The 22302-nt window shown below is 39.7% G+C and overlaps 1 protein-coding gene across 1 annotated transcript in view; it reads right to left on the bottom strand.

Moving 5' to 3' along the window:
• The window catches only part of LOC136863204 (ras-related protein Rap-1b), a 578103-nt gene that overhangs the window by 28046 nt on the left and 527755 nt on the right, over nucleotides 1-22302 (bottom strand). The window contains exons 3-4 of the mRNA XM_067139568.2: nucleotides 19274-19434; nucleotides 12138-12567 (exon numbers count right to left, since the gene is read on the bottom strand). Coding sequence (XP_066995669.1) covers nucleotides 12138-12567; nucleotides 19274-19410 — 567 coding nt within the window. The 5' untranslated portion in view covers nucleotides 19411-19434. The remainder of the gene's footprint in view (nucleotides 1-12137; nucleotides 12568-19273; nucleotides 19435-22302) is intronic.

The raw sequence follows: 22302 nt of genomic DNA, 5'->3' as shown, positions 1-22302 counted from the left end.
GAATGTAAGTTATTGCTCAGCTCGACCATTCACTGCAAGAAACAAAACTACATAACTTATTTGTCGTCAAGCGTGATTTTCATTCTCCAAAAGGTCTTCTCTTCCATCATAACCAATCAGAAGGGAAAAGAAACCGACTACTTTATCACAATCTACATTAATGCTTAGCGCGGCCATTCTTGCGGTCAATGTAGGCAGCGCTAGTGGAAGTGTGAAAAAAAAACAGTTAGGGTAAGTTTTAAGCAAATATTACAACATATATGTATTAATTAGTTATATAAGCTACACATAAAATTTCATCGACATACACTCTCTATTGGGGAAAACTTGAATGAAATCCGTTAAATACTTCCTGAGATTAGCGATTTCCAACAGACAGAGAAAATGTACTTCATACTCTGTATAGAGAAAAAAATATATATTTTTGAGTAGCAATCTTTAAAACACACCTTTATTCGTTTCAAGTCTTTCAAGCACAATAAGTATAAATTAAGCATATATTCATTTATTCCTCGCGTTGCTTGCAGATGGATGCCTTTGCTTGTTACATTCGCCATTAATAGTGCTTCAAATATACTAGTGAGCACAACTCAAGGATAGAAGATATGTTCTCCCGTAGTGCCTTACAGAAAGCGTATATCTGTGGGAAAACCATATGAGCTGTACATCATACATTGCGGAAGTGATAAACAACTACAAATTTAAAAGCTAACGAATATAGAAATTAACAATCATATTTCAATCAGAAATGATTGCATATTGATCGAAATAATACAGATTCCCCTCTGCCAGAAGTAAAAAGACGGGAAGCTATAGTCGTCAACATGGGATGTGATCATCTCTAACGACCAAGCAAGGACTGCAAACTTTCGACGATGTTGTTCAGGTACGTTTGTGAAAATAAAGCCTATTACTCTTTCGTTGTTTTAGAGGGGTGAGAGCCGAGTGGCGTAGTCACTTGCTTCTCACCAAGGAAGCCGCTTTAGGAATTCCGGCCAATGCTTATTTGAAATGAAACGTCTCGTCCCAGTTGTCCGCATTGACGGTCCCGTGGCTATGACCACGATATCAATGACAACGAAAACTATGTGCTTGCTTTGATACTTCCTTCATCGCCATCTTCAGCTATTGCGCATTTTCCGGTGGATGTTCACGAATTCTTCCCACGATACGTTACGGATGCTCCGTGGAATTTTAATCGGCAGGTCGGGCAGGTCAATCTATTGTCGTCGAATACCTTCACTTTTCAACAGCTCGTCAACAGCTACAGCACGGTGTAGCTTAGCTTTATGGCGCGTGAACAAACTCTCGGGGCAGCTGCACCACACGATAACATTCTTGTCAAATTCAAGACTTCATAATATTTCACAGTTCTTTTCAATACTTCACGAGTTTACTTATCAAATCACTTGCAATACTTGATAAATCTTGGGAAGTCTTCAAAAAATTTAAAAGTGAATTAGAACATGTTCTAATTGACCAAAGAATTGCCAGGTATCTGACAAAATTGACCAATGGATTTCGAATATTAACGGTGCACACTATACCGCTAGGCATGCTAAGGTTGCCGGTATGGGAATAAAAACAACAAAATGGCTTCTTCTTCATTGAGAGATGTTGTGTGTGTATTAATTGCTAAATATGAGGTTAATCCATGCGTAAATTCAGTGAACTCCTTAGAGTACCATAATAAGAGGAATAAAACGGTAGCCTACGAACAGCTTGTATGAAAAATACCTCAAGGAAGTGGACAGCTTTTATGTTTATTACCGTACGGTAAATTATGGCTCATTGCGATTTCTCTTCCTTTTAAGAATGAATTCAACTACTAGTCCAAGAACCACAATTGCTGTTTGCCTTTCTTCCGTGTTCAAACAAAATTCTAACCAACTTTGCCAAATCCTTTCAAATCTTGTCAAACCTTCAGCAATGTTTAACAATCTTTGATAAGATTTGACACCTTTTCTTGCGAAATTTTGATGGTGTTCAACAGGCGTTAGACGCAATCGGGGAAGAATGATTTCTTTACGGTAGGATCGCCAATTACAATAGCAGTTCCAATATCTTAAGTGATGTATACCCAGCCGACATAATGTTTCCCCGGACGGAAACATCTACACCACCGTTTCAGTAATATTTGCTGGGGAATTTCCGTGTTTCAACCTCTCGCCAGATTACCCGACGTACAAAATCACTGCACAGTCTAGTCTAAGCAAGCGGTAGGTGCGGACGTGTGGAGTGGCGAGTGCGGAGAGTTATGGTGGGAGTCTAGCAGTACCGGGCAGCGATCGGGAGCTGGCAGAGGAGGCTGAAGAACACTACGATGCGGACGACATACAAGGGTATGCGGGGGAAGATGGGCGAGTTGCTATAGGATGCTGCAGTGATAACTTTGCTACTGGTTATCGGTGTGTGTGTGGGTGTGGAATACAACCCCGGCCCGAATGCGAGTCGAAATATCAGTAGGGATGACGTGGAGAAGATTAGGGAGGTGGTGAAAGAAGTAGTAAAATAAATCTGCCCTTTTGAACAGTTAATGGAAATGATGCGAGTCCAAAACAAGTAATTCGGAAATTTGAGAGAATGAATTAAAAACGGTAGAGGTAGAGACAAAGGTAGGAAGTAACGAGAAAGAAATTCAGGCGTTAAGAAAGAAAGTTAAAAGTCTGGAGGAGGAGGTGCTTAAATTGAAGAAGGAGATTAAAGTCAACAGTCAAGAAAGGATGAATAAATGTTTATGCATATACGGGTTGCAGCAAGAAGGGAGAGAGAAGAAAGTAGATATTATATACAAAGTGGTGGATGTTATCTAAAACAAAATGAAAGTTAATTTTAGCGAAGTGGACGTAGATGACGTTGAAAGGGCACACAGCCCAATTAAAGTCAAGTTGTAATCTACCCTAATGGCGGATACACTAATAAGAAATGCGAGTAACTTAGAAGGGGAAAAATCTGGGTTAAGAGGGACATAGAAGAGAAGGGAGTGAGAACTTGAGAATTTTGAAGGGACATCTGGGGAGAGCCCGATTTCGGTGTCTGATGGCGTATATAAGGGGTCATTAGTTGGTCGTATCCAACGGAAAATGGAGGCCAATCTGGACGGTGGCAGAACTGAAAGTCATGGAAGAGAAGCTCAAGCAGGAAGAGGACCAGGGTTCAAGGCAAGATGGAAAGCAGGTTGCAGATCAAAAGGAGCGAGGTGACGAGGTAAGAACTGAATCCAACGAAGGAACAAGTGGACAGAGCAGTGTGGGATTATATAAGAGGATTCAGGAGGAGGTGGTGGAGAGTGACGCTCAAGAATATTCAAATACAGAGTTCAGTGGACATGAGCCTAATAATGGAGGTGGTGGCTCGAGGGATGAAAAGAAAGGGAAAGCTACTGTAATGAAAGCGAGAAGTAGGAGTCTAAAAGAGCTTTGGGGTAAGAAAAATAAAATTAGTGGTACAGAGGAAAAAGATAAGATAGGGCGTCCTAAAATATCAAAGTATGAAGGAATGGAGTTAGAAGGAGAGTGATTGTAACAAGAAGTAAAAATAATGAAGGAAATGGAGAAGGAAGAGAGGGCATGTTATAACTAGATTGGAAGATGGCTTTGTAAATATTGAAGGTTCGTTAAGTACAATAGGCAATAAAGAGGTGATAAATGTGCTGGAAAGATTTGACATTGTTGCACTCTTCGAGACGTGAATGGAAATAGTAAAAGAGATAACTTTGGAGGGAGTTACCGTTAAGTATAAGTAAAAAAAACAGTGTAATAAGGGGCGATCGCCCGGAGGAATAATGGTGTTAATCAAAGAAGAGATCAGTGAATTAGTAGAGGATATTGAGAAAGATATGGATGAAGTGATTTGGTTAAAGTATAACATGGGGAGGGAAAAGGGGAGAGGAAAAAAGGTATATTGGCTCATGCTTACTGTCACCCCAAGGGATCTCCATATGCTAATGATAAGTTTTTGAGGAGTTATTACTAGAAACCAGTATTATTTGTGGGAAGTTTGAAGATGGAATATTATTACTTGGAGATTGGAACGCCAGAATAGGTGAGCAATGCCCAATGTTTAGTAAAGAAGTTGAGATGAAAATAAGGGGAGGAGGAAGAAGTAAAGACAAAGAAAGAAACAGTTACGGTGGTAAGCTCTTGGAATTCTGTGAGGCAGGAATATCCTATATTTTAAATGGTTTTGGGGAGGGTGACCAAGAAGGTAAACAGACATATATTACAGCACAGGGGAAGTGTTATAGACTTAGTAATGTGTTCGGAAGACGTGTTAGGGAAAATTAAAAGGTTAGAGATAGGAGACTGGTGGAATCGCACCATGCATCGGTATGGGTGAGGATAGAAAAAAGTGTAGAGGGGTAAAGTGATGGAGATAAAAAGAGGATTTTAGAGAAAAGTTGGAGCTATATTAAATATAAGTGGTCAGAGAATACAAAACGGGAATTTATGGAAAAAGAGCTACAGTTGATTAGATGTGGATGGAAGGTAGCATTGAAAGGAAATAATATTGATCGAGTCTTGGACCTAATTGAATACCCAATAAAGAGGGTTGCAGGGATAGACCCAAGTAAGAGAAGAAAGATGAGAGATGAGGAGGATGGTATAATAAGGAATGTGAGGTATTAAGGTGATCAGTGATGAAGACATAAAATATTATAGAATGAACGGAAGGAATGAAGAAAAGAGAAGCTTCCTGTAGATGAAGGAAAGAGTACAAACTTAACATTGTCGAGAGGAAGAAGTTATGGACAAAGGAACAAACGGAGTTAATAAATAGAGAATGCAGGATGAATCAAACGGAGAGAGTCAGGAAAGAATAAATACAATTAATAAAGGAGGAAAAGGCATGAAAAAGCGAGTATTGATTAAGACTAGTGGGTAATATACTTCAGCAAATTATTAGGAGAATAGGACAAATGGCAGTTTGGGGATGGAGTGAAGGTCGTATGGAGAAATATGGAAGTTAGTATATATGAACTCGATAAAGAAATTTCAATAGAGGAAGTACAGGAGTTGATAAGGAAACCTAGAGGTAGATCGGCGTCAGGGTGAAATGGTATAAGCAATTTATTTTGGAAATAAATAAGCAAATACAGGCATATGGGGGAGGGATTAGTAAAATTGTTTAACAGGATCTTCAATGGTGGTAATATACCAAAAGAGTGCGAAACTGGAATTATTTGCCCAATATACAAAAAGAAAGGCAACAAAACCCTACCGAGCAATTACCGAGGGATGACGCTACTAGACTCGCTGAGCAAGATCTACACAGGAATTTTGGCAAATAGATTAAGGGTTTGGGCCGAAAAGAATTCGATATTTTCAACATTTCAGAGTGGATTTAGAAAGGGGAGGAGGACAACAGATAACATTATGACGGTAGAGATGATAATAGAAAATACCTAAGGAGGGAAAGAGGCAGTGTATACCTAGCGGCCATAGATTTTGAAAAAGCTTTTGACACGGTAAGCAGAAAAGCGTTAATAGAAAAATTAGGTGGGATGGGAGTCTCAAGGAAGATGATTGGGCGATTGAGGCGATATACTAAAATGTATATTGTTGTATAAAACTAGAAGAGAATCCGATTAGTAGGCCGATAGTTTGCAAGATTGGGTTGAAGCAAGGATGCAAATTATCGTCGATATTATTTTTATTATTCATGTATGACATTCTGGAAGGGCTCGGAGGAGAAAATTGGGCAGGGCCGGTAGTATATAAACTAGAGATCCCAGGACTGATATTCGCCGACGATGTAATTCTAATGGCTTTAACAGGAGATGGATTACAGAGAAGTTTGAATGAGCTGTCGGAATACGCAAGGAAATGGGCACTAAAAATTAATAGTAATAAATCGGAGGTGTTAATTATACGTAAGAATAGGAGGAGGAAAAGTAAAGGGAAATGGATGATACAGAGAGAGAGCATAGAAGTAGTGGATAAGTTAGAATATCCAGGAGTGCTGATAAATAGAAGGGGAGGATGGGAATATCATATAAAAAATAAATGGAGACGGGTTGCAGCACTCTTTGTGGTTAAAATTTTGGGGATACATTTCCGGGGATAAATTATAAGACACTGAGATTTGTGATAAGAGAATAGTACTCAGCAGAGTATTATATGGGGCAGAATTATGGGGACTAGAAGACAAAACGGATATCTTAAATCAAATTATATACAAATTTAGTGAGACGATTATGAGATTACCACAGTGTACAACGAATGTGGGGGCATTTTCATTATGCGGAGAGTATTTAGAAGTGTAATGCTTTAAAAGAGTATTGAACTATTGGATGCGACTGAAACGAGGGAACCGGGTGAGTTGGCCGTGCGGTTAGGAGCGCGCAGCTGTGAGATAGTGGGTTGGAACCCCACTGTCGGCAGCCCTGAAGATGCTTTTCCGTGGTTTCCCAATTTTACAACAGGCGAATGCTGGGGCTGTACCTTAATTAAGGCCACGGCCGCTTCCTTCCCATTCTTAGGCTTTTCTTATCCCATCGTCGCCATAAGACCTATCTGCGTCTGCGCGACGTAAAGCAAATAGCAAAAAAAAAAGAAACAGGGTGGGTGTTGGCTTAGTGCTGCAAGAAGCTTACAAACAACAATTGAAAGGTATTCATACCGAGAGTTGGTTGTCAAAAATTAAAACCCATGTCGAGAATGAAGACATGGGGCTATATTTGGTTCGAGATATGGATGGGAAAAGATAGGAGTAGCCAAAGAGCTCTGATAGCAAGAATGAAGGGTATACAAATGCAAAGACTGATAGAAGAATGTAGGAATAGAGATTCACTTAATTTATTTTATAAGGTGTTCAAGTCTCCAAGATAAATATAATATATGGGGATAGAAGGATGAATGGGGGTTTAATATGGTGACTCACGGGGTTATACAAAAACAAGGGATGGATCAGGAGTAAAGAAAGCTCACAATGTATTTTGTGTGGGAATAAGACGGATGACCTATATTTAGTAGGGTATTGCAAGGAAACAGAGAAGTTAAGGGAAAAGTTTCTAAGTGCTAAGCAGCAAGAGATGTACAGGCAAAGTGATGAACAAAACATCTTTGCGTGGGTTACAAAAGAGTGGAACAACGGGGGAAAATTTACCCAGTCTTAAAGTGCAGTTAAAAAATTAGGTTCAAAGGAAAGTGAAAGAAATGGTCTTATAGCTTAGTTGGTTAGGGATATAATAATGTGTATAAGAACATGTTTTGAAGGAGCAAGACGTGACTATATAATTGCATAGATGGTCCGGAATTTTAATAGAAAGGAGGACAGTACAAGGAGAACAGGAAGAAGGACAGTGTACACTCAGCGGATTGTAATTATTTGGTGAAGTCAGCTAGTAGTGGTACATCGTAATACCAGACAAGCTGACTCATTCAGATGAACGGTAAGAAGTGGGTCAAGACCAGGTTATACCTAGCAGCTATTAATGTGGTTGACTTATTTTTGCCTTTTATTTTCTTTCTGTTACGTAACCTAATGTTTACAGGTCTCTTAACAATTTCTATTACTTTAGATTATTTGTCAAGTTGCCGTGGTTGTCGATTGCCGTATGTTTTTTTTTGCCTTGTGTTCACGTAACCTAGTGTTTAAAGGTTACTTAACAACTTCTCATATTTTTACATACAAAAAAAAGTTTGGGTAGTTAAGCAGTTCCATTTATTTTACTCTGAGGGTCTCTTTTCATTGTTGAAATAGTTTGTGTTAGTATTCATAATTTTAACCTGGTGTTGATTTGTTCATTACATATAACACAAGGTCTAACAATGGAGCAAAAACTCTGTATAGACTCATTGAAATAAATAAATAAATAAATAAATAAATAAATAAATAAATAAATAAATAAATAAATAAATAAATAAATAAATAAATAAATAAATACAATACAATGCAATACTACTGCTGGGGATAAATCGGCTCTTATTGGAAAAGAGAACTTTCCATATTGCTCTGCTGTCTAGTCCTTGTGTTCTCTGAACGACTGTAGGCTACATAACGACATCTCCGACGCTGTTAATGGGACACTTCGCACTGTTCCTCTCTGTAGCCTTCTGGTTACAGTTAAACGCGAAGATCTTAGTCTTGTGCCCCTTCGCACTAGTTGTGCAATGATATGCAATGGATAACCTCCGCCGGTCTTTTACACAATGGCACATGTTATTCTAAACGGTTTCTATGACCTGGATGCGATTTTAATGGCGATACCAAAGTCCTGAGCCACACTAGTCACACTCCACCCTTCCGATCTTTCCGAATCGATTTAAGTCATGCAGATGTTCTCCTTGGACCACATGGTTGTTTTTAGTCCACAATGAAAGGAAGAACAACTCTTAACAACAACGTTCTCCCTCTGACTGTTCTCATTCAAGTAGTACATTTGTACTACATTCAAACATGTAACATCTCAAGATCAAGTTTACGTACTGTTAGTTTTTCCTCTGCTTGTGCCCCTTACGTCCCTCAGTTTGGCTGTAAGAGTTACCAGCGATATTTTACATTTCGTCCTGAAGATTTCTACACCAGTGCCCCTTCGCATTAGTTGTGCAATGGTATGAAATGCATAATCTCCACCGGCATTTTACACAACTGTACATGTCATTCTGAACGGTTTCCATGACCTGGATGCGATGTTATGGGTGATACTAAAGTCCTGAGCCACATTAGTCACACGCCACCCTTCCGATCATTCCGAATAGAGTTAAGTCATCCAGATGTTCTCCGTGGGCCATACGGTCCTTTTTAGTCCACAATTTATCGAGTTCTATGGCGCTGAGAACAACCTACACGGTCAAGAATAAGTAGCTTGAATCCCGTGGGTGGTCCTGATATAGTAACAATGTTCTCTGACTTGTAACGGGAGCAGAATTTTATGAAATTACGGTTGAAGAGGTGGGTTGTCATATACAGCAGGAAAAGATGAAATTAGACCTGAAATAGTGAACTATAGTGGGAAGTCAGGGATGAAATGGTGAGAAATCGTGTTTCGATTACTGTATATCGTATTTGTATATTTTGGCAATTTTGTAAAAATTGTGTTTGGCATTAGAAGAGTGGCATAAGGGGATATCATTGCTTTGATAGAATAACATATTAAACGCACGAAGTTTAAGAGTTCATTGGCGTATATACTTTTAAAAAGATACAATTACAAATCAAAATATGCCTCTATGTAGTGGAACACATGTTTACATCCAATTGAAGAATTATAATAAATCTGTCATATGAAATGGGAGCGTGTGTCACTTTCTTCACGGTCATGTGAACATCTCGGTGTCCCACTTAACAGTTCTCATTGCGGAGGACGTAATTAATACAATTTTTTACGAAATAGCACGACAGCATAGAAAACGATACGTACACTCATGTTAATTTTCTAACGGTGAGGTACGCACTACACAGTGAGGCTTTCTGAACTAGATCGCCTCACTCCCTAATCCCCTGCACTCTACATCGTTCCCACCTCCCTACCAACAATCCATAAAAAGGTCTCACCTCCTTCTTCACATCACACAATGCTGTATACCTCACCACCCAACTCCCCTCCACTCGACAGCATTCCCAACACTTCCAACATATTCCCCAAAACAGTACACAGTACAGCTCTCTACATCGTCCCACCACACAACTCCCCTCTCCACTCTACATCCTTCCCATCGTATCACCTCCAACAAGTAAATGAAAGAAGCGGTCGCGTTCAGTTCCCTGCAGTTTGCTTTCGAGAAAAGTTCTTACTATGGAATGATTTGGTATTAATTTGATTAAGGGTAAGGAATTGTGCCCATGGACTTGAAATAAGGTGTCTTGGAGTATCGCCCTAAAGTTAGTGTGGTGAAATGCCCAACGAATAACTGCAGCTAGAAAGGCCATCTAAGAACCAAGGTCTGGTATAGTGGCTTCCTAGTCTTGCTATGAACCAAGGTGTTCATCGCGAAATGTATCATGAAATATACAGAGTTGAGCAGCACTGAGTGCAGACGATAGGGGAGAAAGGATCGAAGCTTGGAGCTGTATAAGACTGTAGATTCGTGGACATAAACGATGAGATCTACAGTTTTTATGAAAATCGAACGTTAGAGACATGAATTTTCAATCCGAAAATTACTCTTCCATTCACCGGTATTTGAATACAATCACTCTGATGAGCAGATAGTAATGGTGTCAGGCATTTATCACCTATCTTGTCAATGTATCGATGGAAGCTATTGGCGGAAGGAGGAGCGGAAAGAAACGAGTAGGCCTACATTCGTGAGCAATTGAATGAGAGATATATGGCTAGTAGCGTGTATCACACACTTTCGCCTTGATGACGGTGACGATGTGGAGTAACATGGACTCCACAAGACATCGGAAGCGTTAGGGAGCCACACTGATCCACGATAGCTGCACAGCCTCCTATAATCCATAGAAGATGGTCGGAGCAGTGTCGAGACTACGCACAACGATCTTGACAGCATCTTAGATGTTTTCAATGAAATCTGACCACATCCATGGAGCGCTCATCGAACCAGTCAGCCTCAGTCCGGGAGCGGTGGGCTTGAGTATTGAAATGCTGTAGGTACAAGTTGATTGCAGGCGAACAAAAGTGGTGAACATGATCTACCAGCAGGTTCCTGTAACGTTCGCCGATCAGGGACGTTGTCAGATATGGATTTCATTTTATCCCACGTGAACAATCCCCACACGAGCATACAACCGCCGCCACCGGTATGAACTATACCCTGCCGGCAAGAGGGATCCATTACTTCATGTGGTTGTCGACGCACTCATACCCGACCATCGGCGCGTACTAACTGGTACCTCGACTCGTCCGTCCAGATGACTTTTTCCCGTGTTTGGAACGTCCAATGGCGGTGTTACTTTGCCCATGTCAGTCGTTGTGCCTTGTGACGGGTACTGAGTGGATGTACTCTCGTGGGAAGCTTGCTTCTACCCAAAGGCGAAGAGATGGTTCAAGATGGTATGGCTGCTCGCACAGTTTTGTTGTTGTCCAGCACTGAATTGACGGATGCTCTGTTGCACTGTCCGTCTGTCAGCTCTTACGATCCAAGCTAGCTGACGGCGACCTCTGTCAACAACGCGTCGTACTCGCAGAGATTTGGCCCTGGCAGCCGTGCTTTTGCCTGAATCTCCGTACTCACGGTAAAGTCTTGATACGGTGGCCCTTGGAAAGCACAGTGCCTGCACGACTTCAGAGATGGAATGCCCCCTACTCGTTTGGCGCCGCCGACAATCTGCCAGTGATCGAAAGCACTGAGGTTCGTGCCTTACGCATCCTGGAGTCAACTGTTACTCATACAGTCCGTATGAGGTCTGATGTCCTCTGTGTTATATGCCATACTCTCATATTACATTCACTGGGCCGAGCATAGCACCGCTATCCCACTACGGCAACTAATTCAATTGCTTATGAGTGTAAACTTATCTCAATAAAGCTACAACTATGGTTACCTGATCAACAATATCTTGTATGGGTCGGAGACACTGATCTATTCGCTAATATCATATGAATGGATGCGGCACTAAATTGAACTCCTCTCTAGCACTATTTTTTATTATTATTACCGTAAACGCTCCAGCTGGACAAAGAAAGGTTACATGATAATTACGTATTGTTAATTTAAATGAGCTTGATGGACAGGGAACGGCCCACTAAATGTAACTTAAAAAAAGAATTAATCGAAGCGTTATTTATCAAAGTACTGAAAAAGAATAATGTATATAGTTAGAATATTTTTCCTCCTTCACATCTACGCGATCATATTCCTTATTTCCAATTTCTTTCGTTCATCAGTGAAATTTGCTTCTTTTCAGTACCATTTTCCGATCCCGGGAATTTTTTTACTCTTCCTTTTGCTAGATGTTGGATATTCATCCAACGCCACTCTTGTAAATTGCCTTTCGAACTTTCTTGAAAATGGTATTGTTATCTAACACAGTGGCATAGGATACAAATAATTTAATTACAACTAGTTTCTTAAAGGGACTGGACAATGAACTGCGTTCAGAAAAATATATTCATCAAGTCCTAATAGACAAGGATCTGTATTTGTTGTCATCACACGTCTATGGATGTAAAATGAGCTACAATGATCACTAAATCAAGAATGAATGAGGTAGTGTGAAATACTAACCTGATTACTTTCATCAGCAAGATCAATCTTATTGGCCACCACAACAATGGGCGCTGGGCTAACTTCTCTACTCTCAAGGATTTGATCCCTCAAGGTTCGAATTTCAGTAAATGTATCCGAATCTGTTATATCATATACTAATATGAACGCATCACCAGAAGATATGGAGAGTGCGCGCATTGCAGGGAACTCATAAGCGCCAGAAGTGTCCAAGATATCCAGAGTTAGATTAATACCGGATACACTAAAGTCACCATGGTGCATTTCCTCCACGGTCCGCTTGTACTTGGGTGAAAATGTGCTGTACAGGAACTGTGATATAATAGATGATTTGCCGACTTTAGCAGCCCCCATCACTACGATCCTATGGCGTACATTTGGTGCAAGAGGATTTTCACATATTTCTTCATCCAGTCGCCGCTCGGACCTGCTGTGGGAAAGAAAATTAACTTCAGTTTTATGCCCTTCAGTCGCGCTAAATGTACAATTTTACATACATATAACAGGTGTATGCATAAGTTTTTGCCAGTTTTGTGGTAAAGAAAACATGTAATATTCAAGGAAAAACCATTTTTTATTTATACTAAATATTGGTAATCGGCTTCTACATACTATGCCCAGCTTTTAGGTAAGTTATGAATACCATGCCAGAGAAAACAGTTTGTCTTTTGCAGCAAACCTTTCTTCGAGCCATTTTCCAACTTCCTCGAAATTGCTGAAGTGCTGCTCTGGGAGTGCGTGCCCCATTGATGCGAAGAAGTGATAGTCAGATGGCGCCAAGTCGGGGCAGTACGGTGGGTGCAAATTGATGCCCCATCAAAGCGATTTCAAGGTGTCTTTCACTGGTTTTGTCATGTACAAAATCACTTTGCCATGTCTTCTGGCCCATTCCGGTCTTTCGATCATTTGTTGGCGATAGCGTTGTGTATTAACGGTTTTGCCGGGCTTCAAGAGTTCATAATACTCAATACGCCCTGAACCCACCACACACAAAGCATGGTCTTCTTGCCGAAGGGATTTGGCCTTGGTGCTGAAGGACCGGCTTCGCCAGGTGTCAACCACAATTTTCTCCGCTTCATGTTTCCAAAATAAATTCGTTTTCTGCCACCCGTTACAATTCGGTAGAGAAATGATTGTCATTCGTGGCGTTGAAGTAGCATTTTACAAGAGACTTTGCGATTTTCCATTTGCCGTTCATTCAAATCATGTGGGATTCATTTACCGAGTTTACTGATCTTTCAAATTGTTCGTAAACGTCTGCTGATTGTTTCTTGTGACACACTTAATGCTAGCGCCAATTGCTGTTGAGTTTGAATTGGGTCATCATCCAGTAACGCCCGCAATTGCTCGTGTTCGCACTTTTGTGGTCTACCAGAGCACGCACTGTCTTTCACATTGAAATTAAACCAAACCAAACCAAACCAAACCAAACCAAACCAAACCAAACCAAACCAAACCAAACCAAACCAAACCAAACCAAACCAAACCAAACCAAACCGAACCAAACCAAACCAAACCAAACCAAACAAAAACCAAACCCATGGCACTACAGCCCTTTAAGGGCCTTGGCTTACCAAACGACCGCTGCTCACCTCGAAGGCCTGCAGATTACGAGGTGTCGTGTGGTCAGCACAACGAGTCCTCTCGGCCGTTAGTCTTGGCTTTCTAGACCAGGGCTGCTATCTCACTGTCAGATAGCTCCTCAATTCTAATCACGTAGGCTGAATGGATCTCGAACCAGCTCTCAGGTGCAGGTATAAATCCCTGACCTGGCCGGGAATCGAACCCGGAGCCTCCGGGTAAGAGGCGGGCACGCTACCCCTACACCACGCGGCCAGCTCACATTGAAATCACCACGTTTAAAATGCCGAAACGATGTCTCACATGTTCTAATCGATGGAGCGCGTTTACCACATGTTTCTACCAGAAAACGATGACTTTCCACAGCCTTTGCTTTTGATTAAATAAGAAAAGCAATGCGTGCCTCAAATGTTCTTTTTTAGGCACATTTATCGACATGGTCACTGAACGATACAACACAGACGCTAATGTTTGGAGGACTCAACTTTTGTGTGTTGGTAGGTTAATGTCAGACGAACAAACTGACGTATGTTTCAAATTCATAAGCTGCGTACTGTTCGCTAGCGCCATCTCTTAGTGAAACCGGAAAAGACTTATGCATACACCCAGTAAATGCTGCTGATAATGACGGTGATGATGTCGAAGATGATGACAAAATATTGTAATTCATTTTGAAGTTTATCACGTGAAAATTCGTAAACCAAGGATCCCAACAATAAAATAACTCTTATCAAAACACGAAAATCAAACAGAATTTACACTCCTTAATTTTTAAGGAAAGGCTGCCACAGACTGTGCTGCTCATGTATGCTTTTTCCGAGAGGTATGATTAATTTCAAGTAAATTTCATTAACTGCTTCTCATAAATAACCACATACCAATAAGTCGTGACAAGCGTCTCAGTTTCACAGGACATGTTAACTGTTCCCATGGACTGATGAAATGATTATATTGTGTTTTCATAGGTTCAGGTAGAGTGGTCGTAGACCTATCAGACTCCATGTCCCATGATACAAATTGAACTATTATATTTTACGGGCCGTATTTACCATCCCGAATGAAAGCTTTTGTCCTGGTTCAAAGCTAAGAATACCGAGATAACAGGTATATTTGTATTCACCAATAAAATGAATTCTGATAATGGGTATTATCTCGGTTTAAAATTTTACCTCAAAAAGGTTGGCCGGTAAAATAAAAAAATTAAGATGACAGCTCATAGATTACCGTAATGTTTAAGAGGAAGATAAAATCACGCCATGAGTATTATGACCGAGATTACTCAATAAAACAATCTAGATGGATAGAAGAACGTGTTGCATACTTTGAGGAGTACGATGACACTGATTTTCAAGCACGTTTTAGGTTATTTAAAGCTTCGACACCGTCAGTATTATCCATAATCGAACATAACCTGAAATACCCAACGAATAGGTAAGAGCAGTGTTACGAAAATGTCACAAACTTTGGGCTGAGAAGACTTGGGAGTAAGGAGACGAGCTGCTTGGCGTGGAATGACATTAGTCGACAAATAAGCTTGATTAGTGGTTTTAAAAGTAGGAAAGATCACAATATAAAGATAAAGTTGGAATTCAAGAGGACGATTTGGAGTAAATATTCATTTATAGGAAGGGGAGTTAGGGATTGGAATAATTTACCAAGGGATATGTTCGATAGATTTCTAACTTCTTTGAAATTATTTAAGGAAAGTCTGGATGGACATCTAATAGGGAGTCTGACACCTGAGCGACTGCCCTAAACGCAGATCGGTGGTGATTGATGATTGAGATGAATGCCCGATTATAGTTATATCTTATATGGTACAAGATTGGGTATGATTTTTTAATGTACCGTAATACTAAGGAATATTGCCTTATCTTTTGGGTGAAGCATACACTGAGTTGTTCGTAATCTTTTTTTCGTATTCACTATGACGTTAAAGATTTCTCTCACGAAATTAAATAACAATTCCTTCTCCTGGAACATCATATCATGTTTATTTATTCGTTAATGATCAATACCGGACATAATTTATGATAAACTCTTTGCAAACACCTAACCTACTTAAATACTTGTTTTTTTCGATAATGGTGGCAGCACATAGTCGTTTGTCAACATGAAAAATTGAAGCTTCAAATTCATACTGAAATGAAATCTTAGTTTTGGTAAACCGAGATAATATATTCTGTGGTGAATACGGAAGTGAGCTTTATCCGAGATAATGATATTATCCGAGTTTTCGAAATCTAGGATAACAGAAAAAGTAACTGACGTTCATGAATACGGACCTAAGTGTATCGTGTTTTAAAGTTAAATTGTCTGGATTTGTTTATCAATGGTCTCTTGAAACTGTTAACATTACCACATCAGCGTGTGCAACAAATGCACAGTCCATTGTATTGTCTAGAGAGCATGCAGATAATTGTTTTGAAGACGGACGTAAGTCGTACTACTAGTCATGTCAACCATAGGGACATTTCGCTATCAGAGTCGCGCAGCTTTAAGCTTGCATTCGAGAGACAGTGGGCAGCCCTGAAGATGGTTTTCCTTGGTTTCCCATTTTTACACCGGGTAGATGCTGGGGCTATAACTCAATTAAGACCACGGCCACTTTCTTCCCACTCCTAGCCGTACCCTATCCCATCGCCACCTTGTGTCCTATCTGTGTCAGTGCGACGTAAAGCAACTTGTAAGAAAAAACACTTTTCTTCTCCTAATACAGGGTTATATGGACGAATTTCTTACTTCACATGAATACGCAGGGCAGAGTTGATCGAACAACAAGTCCAAAGCCAATAAAATAATATATTTCACTGTACAAGTCCAACTTCCTACTCGTATGTGCGATGCACAGTAGTTGGTGTAACTTAAATGATTTTCAGTCTGTCGAAAACAGGAATTATAGCACATATAACACTTTAGCAAGTATGTCGAAAAAACCCATAACATAAACACAATATTAAACATGCTTCTCTCTACTAGAACATCCTCAGATTTTATCAAAGCACTTTAAGTCATGAGTGTACGTGTTGAATATTGTGTACGTTGCGTAAAGTTACCAGTGATTGTGAATTGGTAATGCTATGATCAACGAAGACAAATTATGATTGTAGTAGTCCTTCACTGTCACCTTAATAACTTCGAGAAAGTTTTCTGTACTTATCTAAGCTGTTACACGTCTTTCGTTACCTCCAGTGACTATGGTTGGACTGAAACCAGTTTCCTTGCTCCGATCATCATCACTATTTAATGGGGAAAGGAGAAATTCTGTAGGTAATAAGTCTGTTCAATTGTGAGGGAATGGGAAGCAGTTGGTAGGAGGGGAATGCTCTAGTCATTACCTCAGTTCAGTGGAGAGGGATGGGGAATTGCTGCCTCGTACATCTTATAATTTATTTTTATGTACTAATCAGTTAATGCAAGCTAGTGATCATGATGAAATGAAGGTATGGAATTGAATTAAAGAGTATCTTGTAAGACATGAGTTTTAGTGATGAATAATTATGTACTAAAACGTCTTGAGTGGCGAGAACGCTGCGTACATTCAGAGAATTTACTACAGGTAAGAATATCCTCACCCACCTTCCAGACGTTTACCGTCGGATTTACTTCGTGTGGGATTCAATAAGCGCTAATGCAAAAAGTGTGAAATGTTGTTGAGCAAATTAGTTAAGTATCGCGAGGAGGGTGGAATTTTTATATGTGCTTTTCTCTTTCGTGTATGGTTTTCCTGATGCTTTTCCTTTGTTTAGTAATAATTTACCTGCTATGTCAGGAGGATGTTTGTTTTCTTTCGTGATTTGTTTTATCATTTGTATTTCATCATTGGAATCTGTTGTGTTCATTGGCATGGGGATTTCTTTTTCTGTCATTGTATTCAGTCCTGCTAATTTATGTGTATATGGGTGGTTGGATTCTTTGAGCAGTGTGTGTGAAGTTTGAGTGGAGTTTCTGTATATTTTGTATGATAAGGTTACTTTTCCTACTGATTTTGATGTCTAAAGTGTTGATTTTTTGTTAGTTTCTGTTTCCATTGTGAATGTAATTGACTTGTGCAAAGAATTCAGTGTCATCAATAATCTGTTCCAGTATAAGATTCCTTTCAAATGCTGGTTGGGTAGGAAATTTTTTACAAAGTTATTTAGGAATATGTTCCGCTACTATACCTGATAATGGTGGGTCCTTATTTAAGCCTTCCTTTTGCCAATAGATGTTGTTGAATGTAAAAGTATTTTGACCTGATGTTGTTCTAAGAAGGTTAATTATTTCCTGCGTTTCTTGTAGTGAATTGTTGTCTTTTAGATGGTTTTCTGTAATTGTAATTGATTCTTAATTCTCTCTGTTATCTTTAGCTTATTCAGTTTTTTTATTATTTCTAGGATGCTTGTAATCAACCTGTCTTCAGTGAGTGAGACATTTTCTGTTAGCATTTGGTTGAGTAGTTTCCTTACATTATAACCTGGCGCATCTTTTAAATTCACACTTAGCGATGAGTCTGCGAATAGTGCAAGCCCTTATCTTCCATTCCTCCAAGGACCTTCATCGCCTGCTTGGAGATGACTTTGCCTTTTCCAGAAAATAAATGACTGTTAGGTGACACTGAGTATCACTTACTGATGAAAATACACAGGCTGTGTTATGTATCAATTATCTTCCAATGGCAAGGTAGCCTATATGTTACAGTTTGGCGATAACGGAACATTCACAACTCTCCAGATATTAGACACAAGTGACAATTTCAATATGTTTTTTCTTTTAGAAAGAACGAAGTCATTGGTTAAATAAAGAGAACGTCGACATTATAATTCGCAGAAAATTCCAAAAATTGAATATACAACCACTTCCTTTAATGAGAAGGCTTAACTGATAACTCATGAGGAAACAACGAATGTCAAATTAGTTTGCGAAAAACATCTCCCTCTACACAAAAGAAGAATAGGAATGAAATCAAGGCACTAAGCCTTCTTCTTTTACACATTTGAATTCAGTGTTTTCGTGTGAGAGGACGGATGCCTAATTGTATTTTCCCTTTAAACAATAAACACCACTGCCAGTGTTCACCTGTGTCGAATTTAGCCAATTGTATTATGGATATGTTCTGCATCAACAACAAAAGTCACCGCCCTCCTATCCTGCTCTACATCACGTCACCATCATCATCATCATCATCATCATCATCATCATCATCATCATCATCATCATCATCATCATCATCATCTTCATCACCATATTCCTAACGATGTACTAAGGAAACAATACTATGCAGAGTTTACTTGTCTACATTACGAAATGCATGTGTTATGTCACCAATAGACCCAAACAATTACATTCAGTTTCAAGTAAACGTGTAGGTCATACTTAGCAATTAATGTACGTCAACGTTCTATGTAGTTTTTAAGTGTATCGGCGTTGACCTTAAGGTAGGCCTATGTTACATAACATCATTTTTCTGTGAGTCCACATTCAAAATAAGGTTAAACTGAAATAATTAAGTGTCGATGGCATATTCAATGTAGGGCGTTTCCTTTAAAAAGTAACACATTCAGATTTTGAGTTACCTGTTATGCGGGCGGTTATGCTCTTCTTCCTCGCTTTCCTTGAAGAAAGACGGTTGCAGGCTGAAGCGTCGCCGGAACTGGTGTCTCCCCTTAACACCGCGGCTTGGGGACATGGAGGGATCTAACTTCCGGGACATCCTTGTGATAGGAAAGATGACAACCTGCAACATAACACAATATAACTGGTTTTGAGTAAAACATGCCATCAATTATTAATCTACCACTAATCTCTTGCTCTCATGATCCATTCCAGTCAGTGGGTGACAACTACTTATTTGTGTGTCAGAATCGGATAAGTAAATGCAAATGCAGTAGAGACAATACGTGACACTTCCGGATTTAGCCTTGTTAAAAACGGGAGACAAGTCGCAAATGGCGCTCCTAGAGGCTTGACCTGAAAATTCGCGCTAAATTCAAATATCAATGAAAATGTATATACGGAAATGGATAAATAAATTACGTCTAGAAAGAAAGTGTTACTAAGATATTAACTTCAAAGTTGCTAAAGCAATTCTGGATAAATGAATGAAGAGTTATTTAACAGGTTATTATTTAAAGACTGAATGTAGACATATAAAAAAGATGTGAAATGGACTGCTGTGAAAGGGCTTGATCTTTCATTTATGCATTACTTTTTAGCTTTAGAATTCCTGCCTGAACGTTCACTGCTAGATTTTTCCTTTTTCTCATGTAAAAGCATTGTATCATCATATTAAAACACTTGTCAACAAAATTATCGGCACATTCCTTACACACATGGTTCAATGAATTTACATTTAAGAGCTGGACAATTTTCCTTTTAACTTGAAGCCAAATAACAGAAAGAAAATATATAAATTTAGCCTCTAAAACATTCAAATTTTCCATATAAGCAATACTTGCCATAATGCCATTACATTAGGGTAAAGCAAATTTGCGTCATCATATTGTTTCAACAAAATATGTACATTTCTTAAATCACCCATATTTTCTTCAGTGCTTGACAACGCATTACGGCATTCCAAATGGGGTAACTTGAACACAACCAGCCACACTCATATGCATATGTATTTTCCTGAATTAAATCAAACCCACAGATCACACCTACAACAACACATCGGTATTGAAGTTTAACTGCTGCACTATAGAATAAAATATGCGTATTATATTTTAAGCCAGTTAAAATATGGGTCGAGCAGGTCAGAAGATTATGAAGTACTAAAAAAATTCCTTTGTCACTGGAAGAATATATAGGCCTATGCAAACACAATATTACTTACATTTTCTTGTCACGTGGGAAACGGAAGAAAGACCACGCATTCCTCTCTACTTCATAGTTACTGCAGCCAAACACAGCACATACCTTTCCCCTCATGTTGAGAGGAGATATCAGGAAATGACACACGCTACTATTTAATTATGTCAACTCACTGAAAACGCATAAATAACACCAAAAACTTCACACACAAATACACGTGCTCTTATGACAGAATCAGTAGTTCTCAGGTCAATCCGCTAGAGAGAGCTCTAATAGCTGTCCCTCGATATCTCGCTGAGTGTTGCGTATTGTCTCTACTGTATTTGGTAGAGTTTCTTAGGAACAGAAAATTGTCTGCCGGATTTTCAGTATGTATCAAGTAACTGAAAAATTCCACTCGAGGAATATCACCATATATTTATGTTTTGTACACCTAGGTAGAGCAAATGACTAAGTATCACGGAAAATATGGTAGCAGTACTAGGAGGTTATGGGATTATGGGTAGGATGTTACAGGCAATCAAATACTTTTATGTAGACAATCGGTCAGCAGTGAAAATTCATGCTAGAATGAGTTCTTAGCAGTTAAAGGGTTTAAAAAAGTTTGCAGTCTTTAACTCTGGTTGTTCATAAATATTACACAAGGATGACTTACTGAAGTGTATAAAATGTTAGGAAGGAATTCAGTTGGGTGGAAATATAGTAGGCAGTTTAGTCTATGCCAATGACTTGGTCTTGATGGCAGACTATGCTGAATCCTGCCATGTTCCGCAATACCTTGGGGCTCAAAAGGAGGTGCAGTGACAATGATATGAAAATTAGCTTTTCCAACACTGGCTTGATGTCAGAAGAGAAGAAAGCTAAGGGGTTTGAAAGCCTGGCAAGAAATACGAAACTAGAGCAGGTGGATCTTTTAGGATGTGCATTCTCTCAAGCAAAATTGAATCAAGGTCCATTAAAGCTAACACAGTCAGCTCACAATTGCGATCAATGTTATTTAGTAAGAATTAAGTGAGCTCCCGGACGAAATTATCTTTATATGGGCCACTTTACTGACCGACTACGCTGCAAGCTCGGTGGACTCAGGATGTCTTATTCAAAGGATGGAAAGAATGGAAATGAAAGTAGTGAGAATAACTGCAGGTATTAACAGGTAGGAACAATGGCAGGAGAGTGCACGAAATGAGGAGATGAAAGTTAACATTAGGAATGACGAGTACGGATGGATGGATGGATGGATGGATGGATGGATGGATGGATGGATGGATGGATGAAGCCCCAAGCTAAGGCTCAGGCTAAGTCTAAGTCTGAGGGGGGGAGGCTCATGCTTAAGGAGGAGGGGCAAGGCTGAGGAGGAAGAGGACGAGGAGGCTGAGGCTTAGGCTTAGGCTGAGTAGATCTTACTAGATCCTCACCTGCTCCTCACTAGTTTTTCACTTGCTCCTCACTAGATACTCACTATATTCTCACATGATCATCATTAGATCCTCAATAGATCTACTGCAAATTGAGGTGCACATTGAGGTGCAAGATGAGTGCAAGGTGAGTGCGCATTGAGGTGCAGAATGAGGTGCAAGTTGAGGTGCAAGATGATGTGCGAATTGAGGTGCAAATTGAGGTGCAAGATGATGTGCAAGATGAGGTGCAAATCGGGGTGCAAGGCTGAGGTGCAAGTTCAGGTGCAGGCTGAGGTGCAAGTTAAGGTTCAATTCCCCCTCCTATTCAGCTTCCTCCTCCTCCACCTCCTCCTCCTCAGTGTTAGCATGAGACTCCTCCGTCTTGCTTGTAACTT

Source organism: Anabrus simplex, chromosome 2 (genome assembly GCF_040414725.1).
Source record: "Anabrus simplex isolate iqAnaSimp1 chromosome 2, ASM4041472v1, whole genome shotgun sequence".
NCBI lineage: Eukaryota > Metazoa > Arthropoda > Insecta > Orthoptera > Tettigoniidae > Anabrus > Anabrus simplex.
Note: the sequence above shows the minus strand (reverse complement) of the source record. Positions and strands in the feature narration are given on the sequence as shown.